Source organism: Hyla sarda, chromosome 5, assembly GCF_029499605.1.
Source record: "Hyla sarda isolate aHylSar1 chromosome 5, aHylSar1.hap1, whole genome shotgun sequence".
Lineage (NCBI taxonomy): Eukaryota > Metazoa > Chordata > Amphibia > Anura > Hylidae > Hyla > Hyla sarda.
In genome coordinates, this window is record NC_079193.1 from 354,001,841 (window position 1) to 354,029,637 (window position 27,797).

Consider the following 27,797-nt stretch of genomic DNA (forward strand, 5'->3'; position numbering starts at 1 on the left):
GAAGTGGCTTCTATGAGACCTGATCTGAATCCTATTGAACATCTGGGGAAGGAGCTGAACCCTGCAGTCTGGAGAAGACCCTTCACACCTGAGACAGCTGGAGCAGGATCTTATAAAAGGAGTGGGCCAAGATACCTACAGTCTGAAGAAGACACCCTCACCCCTGATACAGCTGGAGCAAGATCTTATAAAAGGAGTGGGCCAAATCTGAAGAAGACACCCTCACACCTGAGACAGCTGGAGCAGGATCTTATAAAAGGAGTGGGCCAAGATACCTACAGTCTGAAGAAGACACCCTCACACCTGAGACAGCTGGAGCAGGATCTTATGAGGAGGGGGCCAAGATACCTGCAGTCTGGAGAAGACACCTTCACACCTGAGACAGCTGGAGCAGGATCTTATGAGGAGGGGGACAAGATACCTGCAGTCTGGAGAAGACACCTTCACACCTGAGACAGCTGGAGCAGGACCTTATAAAAGGAGTGGGCCAAGATACCTACAGTCTGAAGAAGACACCCTCACCCCTGAGACAGCTGGAGCAGGATCTTATGAGGAGTGGGCCAAGATACCTGCAGTCTGGAGAAGACACCCTCACACCTGAGACAGCTGGAGCAGGATCTTATGAGGAGTGGGCCAAGATACCTGCAGTCTGGAGAAGACACCCTCACACCTGAGACAGCTGGAGCAGGATCTTATGAGGAGTGGGCCAAGATACCTGCAGTCTGGAGAAGACACCCTCACACCTGAGACAGCTGGAGCAGGATCTTATGAGGAGTGGGACAAGATACCTGCAGTCTGGAGAAGACACCCTCACACCTGAGACAGCTGGAGCAGGATCTTATGAGGAGGAGGCTAAAATACCTGGAGACAAGTGTAGAAGTCTCATTGAGAGTTACAGAAATTGCTGGATTTCAGTGACTGCCCCAAAAGGTTGTACAACAAAATATTAAATTCAGGGAACATCATTGTTGTCCAGGGCAGTTTCAATTTATTTTTTTGAAAATTATTAATTTCAACCACAATTCAAAATCAATCTCTATTTTCTATCAGTTATTTTCAGTACATTTTCTTCATTATTACTTTTGTTAGTTTCAAGTTATTTCAGGAGCAATGTAGGTTTTTCTGTCTTTAACAGAAGGTACCAACAATTTTGTCCGTGTCTGTCTGTGCTTTACAGCAGTCACCTTAGCATTTTGTCTTGTTTGTGGGCTCAGTTGGGCTTCATTAAACATCTGCAATCTCTTCAGAACACAAGGAATTTATCTAATTCGTCCCTAAGCTACAACATATTACCTTATGTCCAAATTACCTTTTTCTAAAAGGCTCTGAGACATTTCTACAAATAAGACGTTCCATTACATCTCCGAGTCGGGAGAATGGCAATTAGTGTATTTTCCCATGTACTTGAGTCTTTAGCTGGGAATGCTCCATCATGTACAGATTAATGAATATAAACATCTGTCAGGCTGAGATAACTACTCCTGACATTGAGCAGACGGCTGGAAGATAATGTGTCAGCCGTAATTGGTTAACACTAATTACTTGTCTTCCTTACAAACAGCCATCCGGGAAAGTATACATCTCAGAAGTCTTCTCCACCATGTTGTGTCAAGTGACTCTATGCCTTACTTTGCTTGTGTTCCTCCCTGGAGATGTCTCCTCTTCCGAGGCCGAGAACCGATCTGCTTTAGATGTCTGTTCCACGCATACAGTCCTACCTGGACCCAAAGGTGAGCTATTGACATTAATATTTGATTGGTGTATATTTGTGATAGATTACATTGAGGTCAAAGGAGCCCATTTGAGATGGGTTCTCGAGTCAAATAGAACTTGATCTATAAAATATATACCAAATACCTTATTGTATTATTACCATCTACAAACCTTCTCACACCATTTGGGACAGTCATGACCTCATGTGATCAATGGCTTTACATAGGACTGCAGTTGTACAATCATCTCAGAATTATTTTACATGGGGGATTTAAGCTTTATGGATCAGTAATGTGTCATGTAAATACTTGTTGAGGTTTATGTATTGTGACCACCAAACCACCTATTCCATTGCTGAAGGATTCAGAATAGCATTTGAGATCCATTGGCGCTAGTTATATTTATGGGATTTGGAATTTCTGATGCTTTATTTCTTCTACTTTCAATTAAAGGGGTTATGTCAAAATACATTGGATATTGGATATAACTAGGTGATCTGTGGGGATCCAACTGCTACGAATAGAGGAAAATTGTCCCCAAAATGAATAAATAAATGGAACACAGTGTTCTTGGGCAGACAGTACACCATTCATTGTACATCTGACTTTGCAGACTTTGAGTAATGTTCAAAGGGCCCATAGAGAATAAATGGAAGACTGGCTGCTCATTTCCATTAATTTGTCGGACGATTTCTATCATTCTCTGGATTAGCGCAGGTCTCAGCTGTCTGACCCCCCAACAATCAGCTAGTTATAACTTCTGATCTTGGGACAACCCAACCTCTTTGAATTAAAGGGGTACTCTGCTGCCCCAGCGTTTGGAACATTTTGTTCCGAATGCTTGGAGCGGGTGGCAGGGGTCGTGACGTCACAACCACGCCCCCTTGTGAAATCATGCCCCTCAATGCAAGTCCACGGGAGGGGGCGTGGCGGCCGCCATGCCCCCTCCCATAGACTTGCATTGAGGGTCCGTGTTGTGATGTCACGACCCCCGCCGCTTACTGCTGACTGTCAATCAAGCACGAAAAAGAGATGAGGGGGGGGGGGGGGTAAGGAGGTGTTCCAGCCCTGAGCACTTCAGGGGCAAAGCCTCTTTGACTCACCACAGAATAAAAAGCATTTTTCTAGAGAAGCATGGACAGATATATGATATATATATATATATATATATATATATATATATATATATAAATATATATATATATTATAAATATATTATAAAATATATATACAGTGGGGCAAAAACTTATTTGGTCAGCCACCAATTGTGCAAGTTCTTCCACTTAAAAAGATGAGAGGCGCCTGTAATTTTCATCATAGGTATAACCTCAACTATGAGAGACAGAATGAGAAAAAAAATCCATAAAATCCCATTGTCTGATTTTTAAAGAATTTATTTGCAAATTATGGTGAAAAATAAGTATTTGGTCAATAACAAAAGTTCATCTCAATACTTGGTTATATACCCTTTGTTGGCAATGACAGAGGTCAAACATTTTCTGTAAGTCTTCACAAGGTTTTCACACACTGTTGCTGGGATTTTGGCCCATTCCTCTATGCAGATCTCCTCTAGAGCAGTGATGTTTTGGGGCTGTCGCTGGGCAACGCGGACTTTCAACTCCCTCCATAGGTTTTCTATGGGGTTGAGATCTGGAGACTGGCTAGGCCACTCGAGGACCTTGAAATGCTTCTGACGAAGCCACTACTTTGTTGCCCGAGTGGTGTGTTTGGGATCATTATCATGCTGAAAGACTCCGCCATGTTTCATCTTCAATGCCCTTGCTGATGGAAGGAGGTTTTCACTCAAAATCTCACAATACATGGCCCCATTCATTCTTTCCTTTACACGGATCAGTTGTCCTGGTCCCTTAGCTGAAAAACATCGCCAAAGCATGATGTTTCCCTCCCCATGCTTCACAATAGGTATGGTGTTCTTTGGATGCAACTCAGCATTCTTTCTCCTCCAAACACGACGAGTTGAGTTTTTACCAAAAAGTTCTACCATGGTTTCATCTGACCATATGACATTCTCCAAATGCTCTTCTCGATCATCCAAATCGTCTCCAGCAAACTTCAGATATTTACTGGCTTGAGCAGGAGGACACGGCTGGCACTGCATGATTTGAGTCCCTGGCGGCATAGTGTGTTACTGTCACGATGCCGGCTGGCAGGTAGTGGATCCTCTGTGCCGGAGAGGGATTGGCGTGGACCGTGCTAGTGGATCGGTTCTAAGTCACTACTGGTTTTCACCAGAGCCCGCCGCAAAGCGGGATGGTCTTGCTGCGGCGGTAGTGACCAGGTCGTATCCACTAGCAACGGCTCACCTCTCTGGCTGCTGAAGATAGGCGCGGTACAAGGGAGTAGACAGAAGCAAGGTCGGACGTAGCAGAAGGTCGGGGCAGGCAGCAAGGATCGTAGTCAGGGGCAACGGCAGGAGGTCTGGAACACAGGCTAGGAACACACAAGGAAACGCTTTCACTGGCACGATGGCAACAAGATCCGGCAAGGAAGTGCAGGGGAAGTGAGGTGATATAGGGAAGTGCACAGGTGATCAGACTAATTGGAACCACTGCGCCAATCAGCGGCGCAGTGGCCCTTTAAATCGCAAAGACCCGGCGCGCGCGCGCCCTAAGGAGCGGGGCCGCGCGCGCCGGGACAGGACCGACGGAGAGCGAGTCAGGTACGGGAGCCGGGGTGCGCATCGCGAGCGGGCGCTACCCGCATCGCGAATCGCATCCCGGCTGGAGGCGGTATCGCAGCGCCCCGGGTCAGTGGATCTGACCGGAGCGCTGCAGTGAGGAGAGTGTAGCGAGCGCTCCGGGGAGGAGCGGGGACCCGGAGCGCTCGGCGTAACAGTACCCCCCCCCCCTTGGGTCTCCCCCTCTTCTTAGAGCCTGAGAACCTGAGGAGCAGACTTTTGTCTAGGATATTGTCCTCAGGTTCCCAGGATCTCTCTTCTGGACCACAACCCTCCCAATCAACTAGAAAAAAGGTTTTCCCTCTGACCTTTTTGGATGCCAGAATCTCTTTGACGGAGAAGATGTCCGAGGAGCCGGAAACAGGAGTGGGAGGAACAGATTTGGGAGAGAAACGGTTGATGATGAGTGGTTTAAGAAGAGAAACGTGAAAGGCATTAGGAATACGAAGAGAAGGAGGAAGAAGAAGTTTGTAAGAGACAGGATTAATCTGGCACAAAATTTTGAAAGGACCAAGATAGCGTGGTCCCAACTTGTAACTAGGGACACGGAAGCGGACATATTTAGCGGAGAGCCATACCTTGTCTCCAGGGGAAAAAATGGGAGGAGCTCTTTTCTTATCCGCGAACTTCTTCATGCGTGATGAAGCCTGTAAGAGAGAATTTTGGGTCTCTCTCCATATGATGGAAAGGTCACGAGAAATTTCATCCACAGCGGGCAGACCAGAGGGCAAGGGGGTAGGGAGGGGGGGAAGAGGGTGACGGCCGTACACCACGAAAAATGGGGATTTGGAGGAAGATTCAGAGACTCTGAAGTTATACGAGAATTCGGCCCATGGAAGGAGATCTGCCCAGTCATCCTGGCGGGAGGAAACAAAATGTCGTAAATAATCACCCAAGACCTGGTTAATTCTTTCTACTTGTCCATTGGATTGGGGATGATATGCAGAAGAAAAATTTAATTTAATCTTGAGTTGTTTACAGAGAGCCCTCCAGAATTTAGACACGAATTGGACGCCTCTATCCGAGACGATCTGCGTAGGCAACCCGTGAAGACGAAAAATGTGTACAAAAAATTGTTTAGCCAACTGAGGCGCTGAAGGAAGACCAGGAAGAGGGATGAAATGTGCCATTTTGGAGAATCGATCAACGACCACCCAAATAACAGTGTTGCCACGGGAAGGGGGTAAATCAGTAATAAAATCCATACCAATCAGAGACCAAGGCTGTTCGGGGACAGGCAGGGGATGAAGAAAACCAGCGGGCTTCTGGCGAGGAGTCTTATCCCGGGCACAGATAGTGCAGGCTCGCACAAAGTCCACAACATCCGTCTCCAGAGTCGGCCACCAATAGAAGCGGGAGATGAGTTGCACAGATTTCTTGATGCCCACATGACCTGCGAGATGGGAGGAGTGACCCCATTTGAGGATTCCGAGGCGTTGGCGTGGAGAAACAAAGGTCTTTCCTGGAGGAGTTTGCCTGATGGAGGCTGGAGAAGTGGAAATCAGGCAGTCAGGAGGAATGATGTGTTTCGGAGAGAGTTCAACTTCCGAAGCATCCGAGGAACGAGAGAGAGCATCGGCCCTAATGTTCTTATCGGCAGGCCGAAAGTGAATTTCAAAATTAAATCGGGCAAAGAACAGAGACCACCGGGCCTGGCGAGGATTCAGCCGTTGGGCAGACTGGAGGTAGGAGAGGTTCTTGTGATCGGTGTAAATAATTACTGGAAATCTTGATCCCTCCAGCAGATGCCTCCATTCCTCAAGTGCTAATTTGATGGCTAGAAGCTCTCGATCCCCGATGGAGTAGTTCCTCTCCGCCGGAGAGAAGGTCCTAGAAAAAAAAACCACAAGTGACAGCATGCCCGGAAGAATTTTTTTGTAGAAGAACAGCTCCAGCTCCCACTGAGGAGGCATCAACCTCCAATAGGAAGGGTTTGGAAGGGTCAGGTCTGGAGAGCACGGGAGCCGAAGAAAAGGCAGACTTGAGTTGTTTAAAGGCGTCTTCCGCTTGAGGAGGCCAAGACTTGGGATCGGCATTTTTTTTGGTTAAAGCCACGATAGGAGCCACAACGGTAGAAAAATGTGGAATAAATTGCCTGTAATAATTGGCGAACCCCAAAAAGCGTTGGATAGCACGGAGTCCGGAGGGGCGTGGCCAATCTAATACGGCAGAGAGTTTGTCTGGATCCATTTGTAGTCCCTGGCCAGAGACCAAGTATCCTAGAAAAGGAAGAGATTGGCATTCAAACAGACATTTCTCAATTTTGGCATAGAGTTGATTGTCACGAAGTCTCTGAAGAACCATACGGACATGCTGGCGGTGTTCTTCTAGATTGGCAGAAAAAATCAGGATATCGTCCAGATAAACAACAACACAGGAGTATAAAAGATCACGAAAAATTTCATTAACAAAGTCTTGGAAGACGGCAGGGGCGTTGCACAGGCCAAAGGGCATGACCAGATACTCAAAGTGTCCATCTCTGGTGTTAAATGCCGTTTTCCATTCATCCCCCTCTCTGATGCGGATGAGATTATAAGCACCTCTTAAGTCCAGTTTAGTAAAGATGTGGGCACCTTGGAGGCGATCAAAGAGTTCAGAGATGAGGGGTAGGGGGTAGCGGTTCTTAACCGTGATTTTATTAAGACCGCGGTAGTCAATGCAAGGACGTAGGGAGCCATCTTTTTTGGACACAAAGAAAAATCCGGCTCCGGCAGGAGAGGAGGATTTACGGATAAAGCCCTTTTTTAAATTTTCCTGGACGTATTCAGACATGGCAAGAGTCTCTGGGGCGGACAGAGGATAAATTCTGCCCCGGGGTGGAGTAGTGCCCGGGAGGAGGTCGATAGGACAATCATAAGGCCTGTGAGGAGGTAGAGTCTCAGCTTGTTTTTTGCAAAAAACATCCGCAAAGTCCATATAGTCCTTAGGGAGACCGGTTACTGGAGGAACCACAGGGTCACGGCAAGGGTTACTGGGAACCGGTTTTAGACAGTCCTTGGAACAAGAGGGCCCCCAACTCTTGATCTCCCCAGTGGACCAATCCAGGGTTGGGGAATGAAGTTGAAGCCAGGGAAGTCCAAGGAGAATTTCAGAAGTGCAATTGGGGAGGACCAAAAGTTCAATCCTCTCGTGATGAGATCCGATGCACATTAGAAGGGGCTCCGTGCGGAAACGTATGGTACAGTCCAATCTTTCATTGTTTACACAATTGATGTAAAGGGGTCTGGCGAGACTGGTCACTGGGATGTTGAACCTGTTGACGAGAGAGGCCAAAATAAAATTTCCTGCAGATCCAGAGTCCAAGAAGGCCATAGTAGAGAAGGAGAAGGCAGAGGCAGACATCCGCACAGGCACAGTAAGACGTGGAGAAGCAGAGTAGACATCAAGTACTGTCTCACCTTTGTGCGGAGTCAGCGTACGTCTTTCCAGGCGGGGAGGACGAATAGGACAATCCCTCAGGAAGTGTTCGGTACTAGCACAGTACAGGCAGAGATTCTCCATGCGGCGTCGTGTCCTCTCTTGAGGTGTCAGGCGAGACCGGTCGACCTGCATAGCCTCCACGGCGGGAGGCACAGGAACGGATTGCAGGGGACCAGAGGAGAGAGGAGCCGAGGAGAAGAAACGCCTCGTGCGAACAGAGTCCATATCCTGGCGGAGCTCCTGACGCCTTTCGGAAAAACGCATGTCAATGCGAGTGGCTAGGTGAATGAGTTCATGTAGATTAGCAGGGATTTCTCGTGCGGCCAGAACATCTTTAATGTTGCTGGATAGGCCTTTTTTAAAGGTCGCGCAGAGGGCCTCATTATTCCAGGATAATTCTGAAGCAAGAGTACGGAATTGTACGGCATACTCGCCAACGGAAGAATTACCCTGGACCAGGTTCAACAGGGCAGTCTCAGCAGAAGAGGCTCGGGCAGGTTCCTCAAAGACACTTCGGATTTCCGAGAAGAAGGAGTGTACAGAGGCAGTGACGGGGTCATTGCGGTCCCAGAGCGGTGTGGCCCAAGACAGGGCTTTTCCAGACAGAAGGCTGACTACGAAAGCCACCTTAGACCTTTCAGTGGGAAACTGGTCCGACATCATCTCCAGGTGCAGGGAACATTGGGAAAGAAAGCCACGGCAAAACTTAGAGTCCCCATCAAATTTATCCGGCAAGGATAAGCGTAGACCAGAAGCGGCCACTCGCTGCGGAGGAGGTGCAGGAGCTGGCGGAGGAGATGATTGCTGAAGCTGTGGTAGTAACTGCTGTAGCATAACGGTCAGTTGAGACAGCTGTTGGCCTTGTTGCGCTATCTGTTGTGACTGCTGGGCGACCACCGTGGTGAGGTCAGCGACAACTGGCAGAGGAACTTCAGCGGGATCCATGGCCGGATCTACTGTCACGATGCCGGCTGGCATGTAGTGGATCCTCTGTGCCGGAGAGGGATTGGCGTGGACCGTGCTAGTGGATCGGTTCTAAGTCACTACTGGTTTTCACCAGAGCCCGCCGCAAAGCGGGATGGTCTTGCTGCGGCGGTAGTGACCTGGTCGTATCCACTAGCAACGGCTCACCTCTCTGGCTGCTGAAGATAGGCGCGGTACAAGGGAGTAGACAGAAGCAAGGTCGGACGTAGCAGAAGGTCGGGGCAGGCAGCAAGGATCGTAGTCAGGGGCAACGGCAGGAGGTCTGGAACACAGGCTAGGAACACACAAGGAAACGCTTTCACTGGCACGATGGCAACAAGATCCGGCAAGGAAGTGCAGGGGAAGTGAGGTGATATAGGGAAGTGCACAGGTGATCAGACTAATTGGAACCACTGCGCCAATCAGCGGCGCAGTGGCCCTTTAAATCGCAAAGACCCGGCGCGCGCGCGCCGGGACAGGACCGACGGAGAGCGAGTCAGGTACGGGAGCCGGGGTGCGCATCGCGAGCGGGCGCTACCCGCATCGCGAATCGCATCCCGGCTGGAGGCGGTATCGCAGCGCCCCGGGTCAGTGGATCTGACCGGAGCGCTGCAGTGAGGAGAGTGTAGCGAGCGCTCCGGGGAGGAGCGGGGACCCGGAGCGCTCGGCGTAACAGTTACTGATGGTAGCCTTTGTTACTTTGGTCCCAGCTCTCTGCAGGTCCCCCTGTGTGGTTCTGGGATTTTTGCTCACCGTTCTTGTGAAAATTTTGACACCACATTGTGAGATCTTGTGTGGAGCTACCAGGTCGAGGGAGATTATCAGTGGTCTTGTATGTCTTCCATTTTCTAATAATTGCTCCCACAGTTGATTTCTTCACACCAAGCTGCTTGCCTATTGCAGATTCAGTCTTCCCAGCCTGGTGCAGGGCCACAATTTTGTTTCTGGTGTCCTTCAACAGCTCTTTGGTCTTGGCTATAGTGAAGTGTGACTGCTTGAGGTTGTGGACAGGGTTTTTTTTATACTGATAACAAATTCAAAGAGGTGCCATTAATACAGGTAATGAGTGGAGGACAGGGGAGACTCTTAAAGAAGAAGTTACAGGTCTGTGAGAGCCAGAAATCTTGCTTGCTTGTAGGTGACCAAATACTTATTTTCCACCATAATTTAATAATTCTTTAAAAATCAGACAATGTGATGTCTCTCATAGTTGAGGTATACCTATGATGAAAATTACAGGCCTCTCATCTTTTTAAGTAGGAGAACTTGCACAATTGGTGACTGACTAAATACTTTTTTGCCCCACTGTGTATGTGTATATATATATATATACATATATATATATATATATATTTATTTTTTTTTTTTTTTTTTTTTTCAAAAACACCACCACTCCTGTCCACAAGTTGTTTCAGGTATTGCAGTTCAGCTCCACTGAAGTGAATGGGACAGAGGTGCAGTACTACACCATGGACAGGAGTGGTGCTGCTTTTGCAAAAAAAAAAGAAAAAAAAAGAAATAAAAAGAAGCCGTGTTTCTGGACAAAATCTTTTAATCATGTGAAATGTTGGGAAGTGAATCTCTAGAAAGTCTCTCTCATTTCTTGCCTCTGAATTTATAAGGAGTCTGTTGTCCCCTGTGGAGTCAACAATACATTTTGCCACCTATACTATTTGGCTGAGAAACAAGAATCTGTATAAATATTTATGGAAACAAATGTTTTTCGTAACAAGCGGAATGATATAAATGTACCCGGCACATGACTGTGTAAACACTAGTGCCACTCGCTCCCACTCTGTAGGACTTCCTCAGGACCAATGGGAGATGCAGATTCCTTGGGTGAATAGGCTGTTTTCGTAGTTTTATAATGAGGGCATTGCTTTGTTTTCTTAGGTTTTAGGTTTCCCATGTTGTTTTGTAAGTGGTTGGACTGGCACAATATCTCAGAAGTTGTGCCTTGTTTTTATACTGGGTGTCCAGACGATACTCTCACAGAGTCTACTGTTCTATGAAAAACAAAATGGTAGTAAAAAGAATGAATTAAAATGTATAACGCTTTAAATACTATTATCCATAAAAGTACATAATCACCATTTAGGGTAGACTGTGTGGATACTATTGGCAGTGCGTTGGTCATGGGAAGAATGGTCAGATGGGCTCAATGGGTAAAAAGTCACAGTCAACTTTCAACTCTCTCCCCATAAGCAATTATTAGTTACTCAGAGTTTTATCAGAAAAAATGACAGATCCCTGATCTTAAAGGAATATCCTTTTTGTATGGTCTCTTGCATCCCCCAGAATTTTCCAACTTTTTATGTGGGTGACACCATCTTTAGATGTGCATACCAGCATCAGCATTATAAATGTGGCTGCTCCCCCCTGTGTTATTTCATCACCCCTCTTGGTCACACGCTGGGCCATGATTCATCCCCCATCCCAACTCTCTTCCATGCTATTTTGTTCTCACCTGGCCATAGTCCAGTTCTGGCAGGGTAAGGGGTGTTGCTAGGGGATTACAGGGGGTGTGGACCGCACCAGGTGACACTCCCCAAGTGGGGTGATACCAACAAGCAGGAAGTAATCCCGCGATGGTGTCATGGTAGCTTCATTCACTCTCACACCCTGCGAGCACTTCATGCTTGCAGCGTGTGAGCCGCAGGGACCCGATCCCTGGCAGTCCAGCGCGATGATATGACGTCATCTCACCTGCCCGGAGATCCCATCCCTGCGTCTCACACGCTGCAAGCATGAAGAGGGAGAGCTGCTCATGGGAGTGTGGATTAGGAGAGTGTCATTGTTGCATACACTGAAGAGAAAGGTGCGGAGCAACTCAAGCGTTAAGTTGATAGCAGCAAAATGCTTCACTTCACGTCTATTCGGTGAACAAGCAGGAAGGTGGCAGATGGAAACGGGGGAATCAGGCCACAGCCGTATCACACTGTTAGGTGCTTCGTCAGGCCCCTGCGACAATTATTGTTGTTATTTTTATGTTTGGGGCACTATGGCACTGGGGGCATTGTTGCAACTTGGGGGATATTATATGTGAGGGTCACAGAACGGGGGCATTATATGAGAGGGGCACAGAACGGGGGAATTATATGTGAGGGGCAGAGAATGGGGAGCATTATATGTGAGGGGCACAGAACAGGGGCATTATATGTGAGGGGCACAAAACGGGGGACTAATATGTGAGGGGCAAAGCATGGGGACATTAAATGTGAGGGGCAAAGAACGGGGGCATGATATGTGAGGGGCAAAGATTGGGGGCATTATATGTGAGGGGCACAGAACAGGGGCATTATATGTGAGGGGCACAAAACGGGACTAATATGTGAGGGGCAAAGAATGGGGACATTAAATGTGAGGGGCAAAGAACGGGGGCATGATATGTGAGGGGCAAAGATTGGGGGCATTATATGTGAGGGGCACAGAATGGGGGTATTATATGTGAGGGACACAGAATGGGGGCATTATATGTGAGGGACACAGAATGGGGGCATTATATGTGAGGCCACATGACAGGGGGGATTATATGTTAGGGGCACATAACAGGGGAGATTATATGTAAGGGGCACATGACAGGGGGCATTAAATGTGAGGGGCACAGGACAGAGAGCATTATATATATGAGGGGTACAGGACCAGGGGTATTATATCTCAGGGGCACATAACAGAGGGCATTATATGTGAGGGGCACAGAATGGGGGCATTGTATGTGAGGGGCAAATAACGGGGGCATTATATGTGAGGGGCAAAGAATGGGGGCATTATATGTGAGGGGCAAAGAATGGGGGTATCATATGTGAGGTGCAAAGAATGGGGGCATTATATGTGAGGGGCACAGAATGGGGGCATTATATGTGAGGGGCACAGAATGGGGGCATTATATGTGAGGGGCAAAGAACGGGGGCATTATATGTGAGGGGCACAAAATGGGGGCATTATATGTGAGGGGCAAAGAATGGGGGCATTATATGTGAGGGGCAAAGAATGGGGCATTATATGTGAGGGGCAAAGAATGGGGAATTATATGTGAGGGGCAAAGAACGGGGCATTATATGTGAGGGGAAAAGAACGGGGGCATTATATGTGAGGGGCACAGAATGGGGGCATTATATGTGAGGGGCAAAGAATGGGGGCATTATATGTGAGGGGCAAAGAATGGGGGCATTATATGTGAGGGACAAATAACGGGGGCATTATATGTGAGGGGCAAAGAACGGGGGCATTATATGTGAGGGGCAAAGATTGGGGGCATTATATGTGAGGGGCAAAGAATGGGGGCATTATATGTGAGGGGCAAAGAACGGGGGCATTATATGTGAGGGGCAAAGAACGGGGGCATTATATGTGAGGGGCAAAGAATGGGGGCATTATATGTGAGGGGCAAAGAACGGGGGAATTATATGTGAGGGGCACATGACGGGGGCATTACATGTGAGGGGCACATGACGGGGGCCATTGTTGTTATGTAGGGAAAAAGGATGGGGTAAATTATTATGATTATGTAGGGGGCACAGGACAGGGGGCATTATTATTATGTGGGGGGCACAGGACAGGGGGCATTATTATATTTTATATATGGGGGCACATGAAGGGACATTATTACTATATGTGAGGTGCACAGAGTGTTTTGAATTTCCGAGGTATGATGTATATTATAAGAATATTCTGAGGTATTATGGTTTTTATAGGCCCCAATTTGTTGAAGCATTGTATTCAGTGGGTGCACTGTAAAACAAGGTTATATACAAAGGGTGCAGTGTCTGGTAATATTATATTTAGAAGGTACAGTGTTTGTAGTATTATATTCAGGGGCTACAGTGTGTGGCAGGTTTTAATTCAGAGAGTGCAGTGTGTTGTATATATACACACTTCGTCTGAATAAAATACTACAAACACTGTACCCTCTAAATATAATATCACCACACACTGCACCCTTTGCATATAACCTTGTTTTACAGTGCATCCTCTGAATACAATACTACTACAAGTTGTATTATATTTAGAAGGTAAAGCGTGTCAGTATTATATTCAGAGGGTACAGTGTGTGGCAGGTTTATATTCAAAAAGTACAGTGTGTGGCAGTATTATATTCAGAGAGTACAGTGTGTGGTAGTATTATATTCAGAGAGTACAGTGTGTGGTAGTATTATATTCAGAGAGTGCAGTGTGTGGTAGTATATTCAGAGAGCGCAGTGTGTGATAGTATTATATTCAGAGAGTGCAGTATGTGGCAGAATTATATTCAGAGAGTGCAGTATGTGGCAGAATTATATTCAGAAAGTGCAGTTTGTGGTAGTATATTCAGAGAGCACAGTGTGTGGTAGTATATTCAGAGAGCACAGTGTGTGGGTGGTAGTATTATATTCAGAGAGCACAGTGTGTGATAGTATTATATTCAGAGAGCACAGTGTGTGATAGTATTATATTCAGAGAGCGCAGTGTGTGGCAGTATTATATTCAGAGAGCGCAGTGTGTGGCAATATTATATTCAGAGAGCGCAGTGTGTGGCAGTATTATATTCAGAGAGTGCAGTCTGTGGCGTTATTATATTCAGAGAACATAGTGTGTCGCAGTATTATATTCAGAGAGCGCAGTGTGTGGCAATGTTATATTCAGAGAGTGCAGTGTTTGGCAGTATTATATTCAGAGAGTGCAGTGTGTGGCAATATTATATTCAGAGAGTGCAGTGTGTGGCAGTATTATATTCAGAGAGCGCAGTGTGTGGCAATATTATATTCAGAGAGCGCAGTGTGTGGCAGTATTATATTCAGAGAGTGCAGTGTGTGGCGTTATTATATTCAGAGAATGCAGTGTGTGGCATTATTATATTCAGAGAATGCAGTGTGTGGTGTTATTATATTCAGAGAGTGCAGTATGTGGCAGTATTATATTCAGAGAGTGCAGTGTGTGGCAATATTATATTCAGGGGGTACAGTGTGTGGCAGTATTATATTCAGAGAACGCAGTGTGTGGCATTATTATATTCAGAGAACTCAGTATGTGGCAGTATTATATTCAGAGGCTACAGTGTCTGGCACGGTTATAATAATTATTGTTTTCGTATAGAGGATCAGAATAGACATAGTGAGGAACTATCTGGGCGTCAACTTCTGCATAGAGAAGATTTAGCTGAATGAAGTCATGGCGGTATATACTAGTGGAATTAGATAAGAAAAGACTATAGAGAAGACGTCACCTGTAGTCACTGATATCATTGTGTATTCTCCTCACTATAGAGAAGACGTCACCTGTAGTCACTGATATCATTGTATATTCTCCTCACTATAGAGAAGACATCACCTGTAGTCACTGATATTATTGTGTATTCTCCTCACTATAGAGAAGACGTCACCTGTAATCACTGATATCATTGTGTATTCTCCGCACTATAGAGAAGACGTCACATGTAATCACTGATATCATTGTGTATTCTCCTCACTATAGAGAAGATGTCACCTGTAATCACTGATATCATTGTGCATTCTCCTCACTATAGAGAAGACGTCACCTGTAATCACTGATATCATTGTGTATTCTCCTCTCTATAGAGAAGACGTCACCTGTAGTCACTGATATTATTGTGTATTCTCCTCACTATAGAGAAGACGTCACCTGTAGTCACTGATATCATTGTGTATTCTCCTCACTATAGAGAAGACGTCACCTGTAGTCACTGATATCATTGTGTATTCTCCTCACTATAGAGAATACGTCACCTGTAGTCACTGATATTATTGTGTATTCTCCTCACTATAGAGAAGACGTCACCTGTAGTCACTGATATCATTGTGTATTCTCCTCACTATAGAGAAGACGTCACCTGTAGTCACTGATATCATTGTGTATTCTCCTCACTATGTCCCATCAGAGCTGTAGTCACTTGTAACTTCTACAGTTATGATGAGTAAAACAACAACTCCCAGCATCCCCTGACTACTGCTTAGATCATACTGGGAGCTGTAGTTTTACATGGTAAAAACTTCTCTTGAATTGTCCCATTCTGTGGCAATTAGTAATTGATATATTTGATTATTATACTGAAAATTATTTTCTGCAACGTGCTACATCGCTGGCGTCCATCACAACATGCTAAAAAATGCTTTGGGGGTGAGGGTGGGGGGAAGGGGTGACACCATTTTCTATATAGGTAGGTAGACCTACGATATCATAAACATCTTTCCAGTGGTCTGTGGGGGTGCACAGGTTGTAATTGTACTGTGGTTCCCAATGGATCTCAATGAAAGACAACAGTATTATAAATAGAACAATATGTTTGGTGGCACAAGTCCACATTTTGCATGGGGGCCCAAGAACTTCTAATGTTGGCCCCATTCTTTATAATTGAATTCAGGCTAATGTATTTTAATCCACTATGGTCATATTTTATGGTCATAATCTGGCATTGAAAAAACGTCATCAATATATCGGTCAATTGGATTCATTAGAGAATGGGTTTGGATACTATTCTGGATAGGGTGAAGAATGTTGGTCCACCCAGCTTTGTATCGAGCCCTGAGCCACTTTAAACAAAATATTCCTACTCTTCAGTCTCCAAGAAGCAGTGTGCAAACATCCCATACTGTGAGAGGCGGAACGTGCCAGCTAGCCCACACTTCCTGGAGAATATGTGATTCTGTTTCCCACATCCCGCAGAATTGTCAACCAATGTTCCTGTTCTGTGTCCTCTTTTATTCTTTCATCTGAGGAAAACCTATAATTTATTGAATTTGTTTTTGGATGTCCAGAATGAACGTATCCCCCAATTAACTCATTGCTTCTCTTACCTCATATTATTTCTCGTAAACCGTCTGATATCTGTTTTGGGATAAAAATGTAGGAGATATAATAGTCATACTCCTAAATAGATTAAGAAACAACGTCTTGGTATTAAATGTAGATGTAGCACCATGGACAATCAGAAACGGATATGATTATGAGTTGTGCCAAATAGCAAACTGAGCTCTGCTACTTCTATATTTCAAAATAATAATAAAAAAAAAGGTAATAATCTTTAAATTAAAGAAGCCCTCTGAGTTTATTTTTTTTATCATGCACACTCATCATCGCTAGTCAGTCATACAGCACCATTTGTTTTATTCCGGTACAACTGCATACATGCACCAAATTACTATTTCTTGGTCATGTGATCACCACTCTGACTCTCCCAATCTTCTAATTCTTAATACATTAGAACAGGTTCTAATACATTAAGGATTAGTGGATGACACCAGGACTACAGGATGACATCATCACGTACCATATCCACTCCTTCTAGCTCTCAGATCCCTCCCCATCCCTCCCAGCTCCATCTGTTATCTCTATGGGATCAGGATATACAGTAGTTATAAACCTTCCCTGCAGCTCTATCTGTATACTGCTGCTATCTCTATGGGATCAGGATATTCAGTATTTATAAACCTTCCCTACAGCTCTCTCTGTATACTACTGCAGCTGCTGCCAAATCATTGTGATCAGGATATATAGTGGTTATACACCTCCCCTCCAGCTCTATCTGTATACTGCTGCTGCTATCTTAATTGGATCAGTATATATAGTAGTTATAGACCTCCCCCTCCATCTCTATCTGTATACTGCTGCTGCTATCTCTATGGGATCAAGATATATAATAGTTATACACCTTTCCTCTAGCTCTATTTGCATACTGCTGCTGCTATCTCTATGGGATCAGGATATATAGTAGTTATACCCCTCCAGCTCTATCTGTATACTACTGCTGTTATCTCTATGGGCTCAGGATATATAGTAGTTATACCCCTCCAGCTCTATCTGTATGCTACTGCTGTTATCTCTATGGGCTCAGGATATATAGTAGTTATAACTCCCCTGAGGCTGTTTCCACATTGTGTTTTTTGCTGTGTTTTAGTTATTTTTGTTGTGATTTTTCCCAACAAAGTAGCAAAAAATGCTGATATTTTCTCCAATTGTGTGAAGTATCGTAAAAACTTGTATTTTTTTCTACAATTTTGAGGAAATTGCCGCAGAAACAGCCAAAATGCAAAATGTGTGAAAAAAAAACCAGTAAAACATGCAGTGTAAAGGCTTCAGATCTTTCATTAAACACATTAATTGTGATTCTCTACAAATTACTAACATTCTCTAAAAATAACTTTTAATAACAAAATGCATCAAAACTGTACTGTGTGAACTGACACCAACCCACTTATAATCTATTAAGTACACCTGGGTGAACTTCAGCACTAGCAGCCTGTTCATTGAACAGCTGCAGTAGTCAAACACCACACCAAAGCCAACCTTAAAATGAGATGAGAACGTACCGTATTTTTCATCCTATAGGACGCACCGGCGTATAAGACGCACCCAATTTATAGGTGCAAAATCTAAAAAAATTAAGATTTTGAACCCAAATAGTGGTCTTCAACCTGCGGACCTCCAGATGTTGCAAAACTACAACTCCCAGCATGCCCGGACAACCATTGGCTGTCCGGGCATGCTGGGAGTTGTAGTTTTGCAACATCTGGAGGTCCGCAGATTGAAGACCACTGCATAGGAGGTAATACTCATGTGTCCCCGCCGCTCCGGACCCGTCACCGCTGCCCTGGATGTCGCTCCATCGCTGTCTCCGTGTCCCCGTCGCTCCGGAACGTCTCTGCTGCCGGCCGGGTATCCTCGCTCTCCGTCGCCGCCATCACGTCATTACGCACGCCGACGCACGTACGCGACGACGTGATGACGAGGAAGGAGAGCGCCGGCCATACAGGGGATCCCTGAAGGGAGAAGACACCGAGGAGGCAGGTAAGGTCCCTCCCGGTGTCCTGTAAGCACTAACCCGGCTATTCAGTCGGGCTGTTCGGGATCGTGGAGGTGAAATTGCGGCGGTCCCGAACAGCCCGACTGAACAGCCGGGTTAGTGTCACTTTCCCTTCAGATGCGGCGGTCAGCTTTGATCGCCGCGTCTGAAGGGTTAATACAGGGAATCACCGCGATCGGTGATGTCCTGTATTAGCCGCGGGTCCCGGCCGTTGATGGCTGCAGGGACCGCCGCGATAGGTGTGTATTCGCCGTATAAGACGCACCGACTTTTTCCCCCCAGTTTTGGGGAAGAAAAAGTGTGTCTTATACGGCGAAAAATACGGTAAATCTCTCAAATATTCCACCCTACTGGAAAAAAAAACTGATTTTGCCAGGAGAAAATACGCATCACCACAAAGGAAATGGATTATTACATTTGGGTCCAGAAGCATGTGAACAGTGACACAGTCTTCATAATTTTGGTTCTGTACACACCACAATGGATGTGGAACAAAGCCATCGATATGAGACTGCTGTAGGCTTCCAGCTTTAATTCAAGGGGTTTATTAAATATATTGTATAAATCATTACGAATCATTAGATTTTATTTTCATGTCAATGTAATTGTTTTATGCGGACTAGTTCCATGTGGTAAAAACAGCAATTCCACTCTAATTTTGTGGGATTTTGTTTAAGCGAGATGCCATGTGGTGTAAATAATATGCTACAAATGTGGTGATGTCATTTATGTATTTTCTCATATAGTAGATCACTAATTTTTGACAAGTAAAATGTATTTCTGTTTACTAAACGTAAACAATTTTTTAATGGCTTCAATACGGACATGCTTATTTAATGCTGAAATCCGTCCCGATTCCACTAAACCTTTTATGTGACAGATATATGACATGTTACTTATTGATACCAACAAGGTAATGTTTCTCCTCGAGAAGAGCTTCATAAAGACATGTAGAGACCTTTAGGTTCTGCACATTCTGAGAAGAAAGCATATACAGACAGCTTTCTCATGCTATTTCTTCCAAGGGGGCTTTCCCTTAAAGGAGGTCTCTGGCAAAAAATAACTTATCCCATATACTTATCCCATATCCACATAATAGGGGATAAGTTACTGATCGCGGGTAGTCCGACCACTGGAGCCAACCACGATCACCAGGACGGGACATGGCGCTCAGTGAGGAGCGTGTGCTGCAGATAGCACCCGCACAATTCATTCCTATGGGAGTGCCGAAAAGACTCAAGTACAGCTCTCGGGCATTATCAGCACTCCCATAGGAATGAATGGAGCAGGTATACAAAACATGCTCCTCACTGAGAGCACCAGGGTCTGGTGATCAGCTACTTATCCCTATCCTGTGGATAGAGGATACTTTATTTTTTGCTGAAGTACCCCTTTAAAGCCAGTATTACACTCCAACAATTGACTTGGAATGTATGCCAAGACAAAAGTCTCTCTGGAAGGAGAGAAGACACATCTGCAGGCACATATTTTGGGGTTATTGCCTCTCATCAGTGCAGAGCTGGCTACTGGTTGGCAAGTGAGAGGCCTATCGTCTTAAGACAAAAAGGGTAAAGTTTCACGTTGTGGAGTGGGTCATAAAGAAATGTGGAGACTTGTAGAACATTCTTGCTCCACTTGGAATTCTGGGAAGAAAATATGCAAAGCAGCTCTCCCATGTCACCTTTTTTTTTTTTTTTTTTTTTTAAGAGCCGAGGCAAGTGCTCTCTATCGCCCAAAGTGCAAGAAAAAGTGCAAACGTGTCACAATAAAAAAACGTGCACAAAGGATGCGGTCTATCGCTAAGCCCTTCTCCGACAGGAAAGAGGCCCCCCAACAAACCTACCCTTCACCTCCGGGCCAAAAGGCACCTGCAAGGATCCAGGTTCGATGTCTCTTTTCGCCGAAGCTACTAAGGGGACGAAAATGCCCCTGGCTTCAACCTAGGCGTTAACCAAGGGATCAGCCGAGGAGCCGTATACTGATGGCATCTTGACCAAAGCCAAGATGCCCAGAGGTTTCAGGGAGGTGAGGAACCTAATGGCCACACACACCTCCCCTAGACCGCCAGGAGGGACACCCAGAACGGCTACCGCATCCTGCCAATCCTGTGTACAAAACAACACGTAAAAGTGGCACAGTGACAAAACACAAAAAATAAATAAGTGGATAAGTGCAGATATACTGCCGGGTCATCCAGCCGGATCTATAAAAATTTCCCCGATCCTAGCCAGAAGGCTGAGATACCAAGGGTGAGTGCCAAAGGTGAAGAGTAATGGTGCAGTGCTTTCACTCAGTGAGTTATAACACCCGGTGAGTTTCCGCACCTCAGGGTCACCACTCCCCGAGGCACAGAAGTACCTCGGCTCTACACCCCTCTACCTCATGGCGAGACCCGGAGGAAATAGGTCACATCAGGACAGCCGTTGAGCTGGTTATGTGGCACCAGCCCCAGAACGCCCCGGTACACCTGCTCCTCCATGCAGCATCCATCCTACATCAATAGCAGAGACTAAACCACTGATAAGAACAGATACTTCACTTGATCTCCCATGTCACCTTAATGATGTTCTCCTCAAGGAGAAACTTTACCTCTTTGGTCCCACGACGATGGGCCTCTTACTAGCCTTCTTTTGAAAGTGTTCCTCTAAAGGAAGGCTAGATGTTTGCCACTGTACAGACAAACTTTACATAACCAACGGGCCACATTTGTTTACATTCTTGTGTACTTTCTTTAGGAAGTGTCTGCTTAGAAGAGTGCAAAAAGTTATATCAATGTATACCAGCTGACGTATGCCAAAAACATATTCCTTCGGCATCCATTGAGTGAACAGAGCCCTGTGGATATGTTTGATATATAAGAACTAGCCACAGTCAATGGCTTCATGCTATCTGCATTCCCACAGGTCCACCATTTTGAGTAAACGATCCCAAAAACCTTTCTCGCATCTACTTTTTTCTTAACCTTTCATCTCCCACCTGGATTACTTCAACATCCTCCTCTTTAGCCTCACATCTAACACTCTTCCACCCCTTCAATTCACTCTCAACTCTGCTGCCCGATTCATCCATCTCTCTGAGTTAAAACGATTACCAATGACATATGAGGCAACCCACAATTTGTCCGCTCCATACATGTGACCTAATATCCCGATACCTCCCTAGACTTAACCTCCAATCCTCATAAGACCTCCTTTAGTGATCTCTACTTGTCTGCTTCTCAAACTCCTGTGCATCCCCCATACTCTGGGCCTCAATACCCCAGCACATCAGACCCTCGCTCATCATCTAAATCTTCTAAAGTAACCTGAAAACCGATCTCTATTGAAAAGTCTACAACCAACAATAACCCTGCGGCCACTGCACCGCTATATAAACAGCTGCTTCCCCCACTTTGTAGATAATAAGCAGGTCCCTCTCTCCTTTTGTATCAGCCTGTCCCTTATTTAGTTTATCGTACTTGTTTTATGTCTTAAGTTATGTATTTAACCCTCTTTTTGTATGTACAGCACCCTAGAATAACCACATATGTTTAAAAACAATCTATGGGAGGATGGGGTGTCTGTAATGAAAGGGGGGCAAGGAGCAGGGAGTTAGTGAGCCCTAACTGTCCCTATAACAAATGTTGTGAAACAAGTCAGGAACATAACGGAAATACTACAAAGCTAGAAACAGATATACCAGGCAAGATATAACATACTAACAAACAGCTACTAACAAACAGTTCAAGAACCAGGATCAAGATTAATGGCAGATATGATAAAATGAACCAGACTAGATATGAGGATAAGTATACAGCAGACTAAATCAGGAGATCCAGGGGATAAACAGGTTAACTGAATGTCAGAACACTAAACGGGTCAGGAAATCACTGTTCACACTGGACAACGAACACACTAGACACCCCACTCCAGTCATGGAGGGACATCAATACTAAAGCCAAATAGGCTCCTAGCTAGTGGGCACACTCCACAGTGTGAACAGGGTACTAGCCTAGAAAGAAAGAAAATTCCTAAATACATGCAAACACTGGTACAGACACAAGACTAACTCACTCCTAGATAGACAAATTAGCACAAGGCTCAGAACAGGATTCTATCCTATGAGATCCAGGATCAAACAAGGTTCAAAACAGAGCTGACAAACGCACAGTGTGAACACAGACTAAGCAACACAAAGAAGAACAAACAATACAAGAATGCTAAAAGCAGACAAAGGTAATAAAACAAGGCAAGCTAAAATCTATAAATCAAACAGGTCAGATAACCATGGTTAAAACTCAGGACATGTGTTCCGACAGAAAAAAGACTATGGTGCATAATGGAAACATGATCAGAGTAACAGGTGAAATTACCAGCCCAGAGCAGCACCTAAAGAGGCCTTATATACACTCTCAGTGCTGCTCTGGGCTGGTAATTTCACCTGTTACACTGATCATGTTTCCATTATGCACCATAGTCTTTTTTCTGTCGTAACACCTGGCTGGAAGGTTAAAGGGGTTATCCAGGAAAAAACTTTTTTATATATATCAACTGGCTCCAGAAAGTTAAACAGATTTGTAAATTACTTCTATTAAAAAATCTTAATCCTTTCATTACTTATGAGCTTCTGAAGTTAAGGTTGTTCTTTTCTGTCTAATTGCTCTCTGATGACACATGTCTCGGGAACTGCCCAGTTTAAAAGAGGTTTGCTATGGGGTTTTACTTCTAAACTGGGCGGTTCCCGAGACACGTGTCATCAGAGATCACTTAGAGAGAAGAGAACAACTTTAACTTCAGAAGCTCATAAGTACTGAAAGGATTAAGATTTTTTAAGAGAAGTAATTTACAAATCTGTTTAGCTTTCAGGAGCCAGTTGATATGTAAAAAAAAATAAGGTTTTTCCTGGATAACCCCTTTAACTCCTCCCAAACCAGGGAGAATAAACACGGAAACTGTTTAGAACAGGACCCAAAGCAGAAAAATGCAAAATACAGATAAATGGACATTACAGTGTCTTTACTATTTGACTTCTACCCGACTGTTTCCGGGATCATGGGTTATAGAGCCCCATATCTTTGAACCTCCCTACTAATATATATTGTAAAACATCACATTTATATATATATATATATGCATTAATACTGGTTCCATAAATAGTTATAATCACAAATCACAGTTCACTGATCAATATAACTCGCTCTCAGTCGAGAGTCTTGATAATAGGCACGAAACATGTAGGAGAGGTGAAGGGTTAATATTTTAATCATCAGTATCCCAGTCCATTAATCAATATAACTTGTTCTGATTAGAAAATCTTGATAATAGGAGTCCAAAAATAGACTGGAGTACTGATGATTCAAATATATACCCTTCGCCTCCGCTACATGTTTTGTGGCACCAGCTACATCATTTGCCTATACACCCCTGAGGATGTGGCTAGTGCCTCGAAACATGTAGGGGAGGTGAAGGGTTAATATTTTACTCTTCAGTATCCCAGTCTATTAATCAATATAACTTGCTCAGATTAGAGAGTCTTGATAATAGAAGTCTAAAAATAGACTGGGGTACTGATGATTCAAATATATACCCCTCGTTTTGTGGGACCAGTCACATCATTTGCCTCTACACTCCTGATGATGTGGCTGGTGCCATGAAACATGTAGGGGAGGCAAATGGTTAATACTTTAATCATCAAATTCTCAGTCTAGTTTCGGACTCTCGACCGAGAGCGAGTTATATTGATCAGCGGACTGTGATCTGTGATTTTTAACTATTTGTGGTGCCAATATTAATGCATATGAATAAATGTGATGTTTTACAATACACAAGAGTGGGGAGGTTCAAAGATTAGAGATTTTAATACCCCATAATCCCGGAGGAGAGAGTCAGTCTCTGTGTGAGATTTGGGGTTTGGTTTGGGAGTTTATTTACCCCCATCCCTACCCTGGGGCGCTGTTGTGTTTATATTGGTTTTTACTATTTGACATGACCATAGATATGATATCTGTTAGTCCTGATAGTGAATCCCTGTACAGAGGAGCTTTGGCCTCTTTTCCTTTAGCCGGCTGTATCATATTTATGCTAAATCATACAGTCGTCTCAGGACATGGCGGATGTACAATGTATAAAATAACTCCTGGAATAAGATGTTTACCAGAAACATATTCTTAGAATTTCTATTAAATTGACTTAAACTTTTTGTTTTGTTATGTTCCCCATGAACAGCCCAGGAAAACCATTGTGCTCTATCTTTTGAATAAAGCTTACGAAAAAACTAAAAAAATTCCCCAAACCTTTAGATTACTTCACCAATGGTTCGATCATAAAAATAGAACATTTCAGGTGCTTTCCTTCTAAAATAACAACATCTCGGAAAGAATTCAGTGTTTATGTAACAAAGGAGAAGAGAGTGTTTGATGATTCACAGCACGGCATTGTGTCTAGACGACGGCCCCGGCTGGGAGGGCAGCACGATCGACTGACAAGGTGCAGCTCCGGCCTTAAAGGATTTATGATATTGGTATGCGTGAGAGAAGAAAATACGTCTCTATTCACACTATTTGTGCAGTGTATGTTACAAGTATCACAGTGCGAAGAAATAGGCAAGAGAGTGGCACTCACCATTCCGTTTCGCGTGACTTAGCACACTTCTTCAAGCCAGCGCTCAAGGAGCGCTGGCTTGAAGAAGTGTGCTAAGTCACGCGAAAAAAATGTGTGATGTCCCAGTACGGGATATAGTCCCGTACAGTACTTAGGCCCTGTCAGGTTGAGTCCCTCTGTGTCCTAGGGGCCATCCTGCAGCATCTCCCCCCGTAGTAATATATATTATGTATAGTGTTATATGTGTTATGTATAAAGGACCTTTAAGGACCTTTGACTTAGTCACATGATAATGTGTTCACATGATGTGTTATGTTACCCAGAGAGCACCAGCTAACCTGGTGACCTGCAGCTTGACCTATGGGCTTCTGGCTCAGCCCCCCTTTCTAAGAGGTGGAGCCTTTAGAATCTCTCTATTCTACCACACTTCCTACTGAGGCACAGTAAAGACCAGACGTCTCAGAGCTAGTGTCCAGCAAATCTGGAGGCCTCAAGCCACCTACAGCCACATGCCAGTAAGTCAAGTCTATGTCTGCTGTCACTACCGACAGTGAAGTCAAGTCTATTATAATCAGCGGGGCTGTCCTAAAGTCTGTTAAAGTCACTACAAGTCCCAGCAAGCTGCGAGGTCCTTCTGCGTTACTGGCCACCTCTCTGGGATCCTGGCCTAGCTGTAAAGACTATTTCCATCTGTCTACCTCAGTGAAGCTACCGTTAACCCTTACCTGGTCTTGGACTGTTATTTCCCTGTCTAACATAGGGATAGCGGTTCTACTGTTTGGGTGGTTACCAGGAAAACCACACCCTGGCGTCATGAACATTTAGGCATTAATAACACCTTGCCCCTGGGCTACAACATCTGCCCCATCCACCTCACCTTCACACCCCAAGACAACCCATGGCTTCCCCACAGATGCCATCCCAGAGCCGCCCCCGCAATGTCTGACTGAGGTTACCTGACTGACTGTGCACCCCAAGAATAAAGATTTTTGTACACGAGTGGTGAGTGCCGCTCTTTTTTCTTCTCTTGACACTGTGGTATTTGTTATGGCCTGCCGACTCTCCAGGAGGAGCACCACTAGCGTGTTGCAGCAGGAACCCGTCCACCTGTGAATACCGTTCAGTGTATAGATAATGGTTGGATAGCCTGATCGAGGTGCCGGCTACTCTTTTCTTTGTACAGTTGTATGTTAAAAGTATGTTCAGAGAAATGGTCCTGACTAGAGTTGTGTGTTTTTTGCCAAGAGAGTTTGGCTCGCCGGGATCGCTGAACTTTCGGAAAGTGATTGGTTCGTCACAGTGAAAGGGATAAGTTGCACTACTGCAATATGTGGCTGTATAATGTAGACAGTGAAGGGAGAGATACTTACCATCTTCATGTGTAGCCCTGCCTCTAGCAATGACTTCGAGGGACGGAGCTACACAAGAAGAGGCCTGGACCAGCAACGAGATGGTAAGTATCACTCTCTTCACTGTGTGCATTATATAGCCATAGAGATGGCTGGCAATATTCCAAAGGTTCGGCAAGCCGCATAACCCCCCCGAAGTTCAGATTGAATCTCAACTCTAGTCCTGACATATACACAAAGTGTGACTATTGGGCCCTATTGGTCTAACATCGGCCAAAATACTGTCCTTCGGCCATATGTCAGGGAGAAATACCGGTGGCAAACATTTTTTTCTGGTGCTAGAAAGTTAAACAGATTTGTAAATTACTTCAAATTCAATTAAAAAATCTTTACCCTTCCAGTACTTCTAAGCGGCTGTATGCTACAGAGGAAATTCTTTTATTTTTGAATTTATTTTATGTCTTGCCCACACTGCTCTCTGCTGACACCTCTGTCCAGAGCAGCATAGGTTTGCAATGGGGATTTTCTCCTGCTCTGGACAGTTCCTGATAAGGGCATCAGGTGTCAGCAGAGAGCACTGTGGACAAGACAAAAAAGAAATTCAAAAAGAGAAGAATTTCCTCTGTAGCAAACAGCTGCTAAAAAGTACTGGAAGGGTAAAGATTTTTTTAATAGAAGTCAGTTATCAATCCACAGTGAAATAGGTGGATCCCCAGGTGGGTCGCTATCACAGCGGCATGTTTCTGCATTTGCACATAATTATGGATAGAATTGAGCAAACTTACAGTATATTGGCTCGTAGCAAACCTCGCAGCTCGGCTGTTGATTACTTTAGTCTGCATAAATTAGTTCAGCTTTCCAAGGGCTCCAGTTGCCTGGAAAAGGTGGATACAGCCCTAGGAGACCTAAGATTGCCATCCCGGACTTTTCCAGGCAACCGGAGCCCTTGGAAATTTGAACTAATTTTTGCAGACTAAAGTAATCAACAGCCGAGCTGTGAGGTTCGCTACGAGCCAATTCGCTGTAAGTTCGCTCAACTCTAATTATGGGCAAAAAAAATCACAATACATTTGTGGTGTTTTTCTGCACCTTAAAGGGGTATTCCACTGAAAAACATTTTTTTTAAATCAGCTGGTGCCAGAAAGTTAAACAGATTAGTAAATTACTTCTATTTAAAAAAAATCTTAAGCCTTCCAGTACTTATCAGCTGCTGTATACTACAGAGGAAGTTCTTTATTTTTTTTTTATTTTTTATTTTCTATCTCACCACAGTGTTCTCTG

At 44.7% G+C, this 27,797-nt stretch overlaps 1 protein-coding gene across 9 annotated transcripts in view; it reads left to right on the plus strand.

Annotated features, from left to right (window-relative positions):
* Nucleotides 1–27,797, plus strand: part of COLEC10 (collectin subfamily member 10) — a 205,677-nt gene that overhangs the window by 152,977 nt on the left and 24,903 nt on the right. For 6 of the 9 annotated variants that reach the window (XM_056522654.1, XM_056522653.1, XM_056522651.1 and 3 more), the window contains exon 2: nucleotides 1,562–1,730. The exons of the other annotated variants lie outside the window; for them this stretch is intronic. In XM_056522654.1, the coding sequence (XP_056378629.1) occupies nucleotides 1,601–1,730 (130 nt within the window). In that variant the 5' untranslated portion in view covers nucleotides 1,562–1,600. The remainder of the gene's footprint in view (nucleotides 1–1,561; nucleotides 1,731–27,797) is intronic. 9 annotated transcript variants of the gene reach the window in all.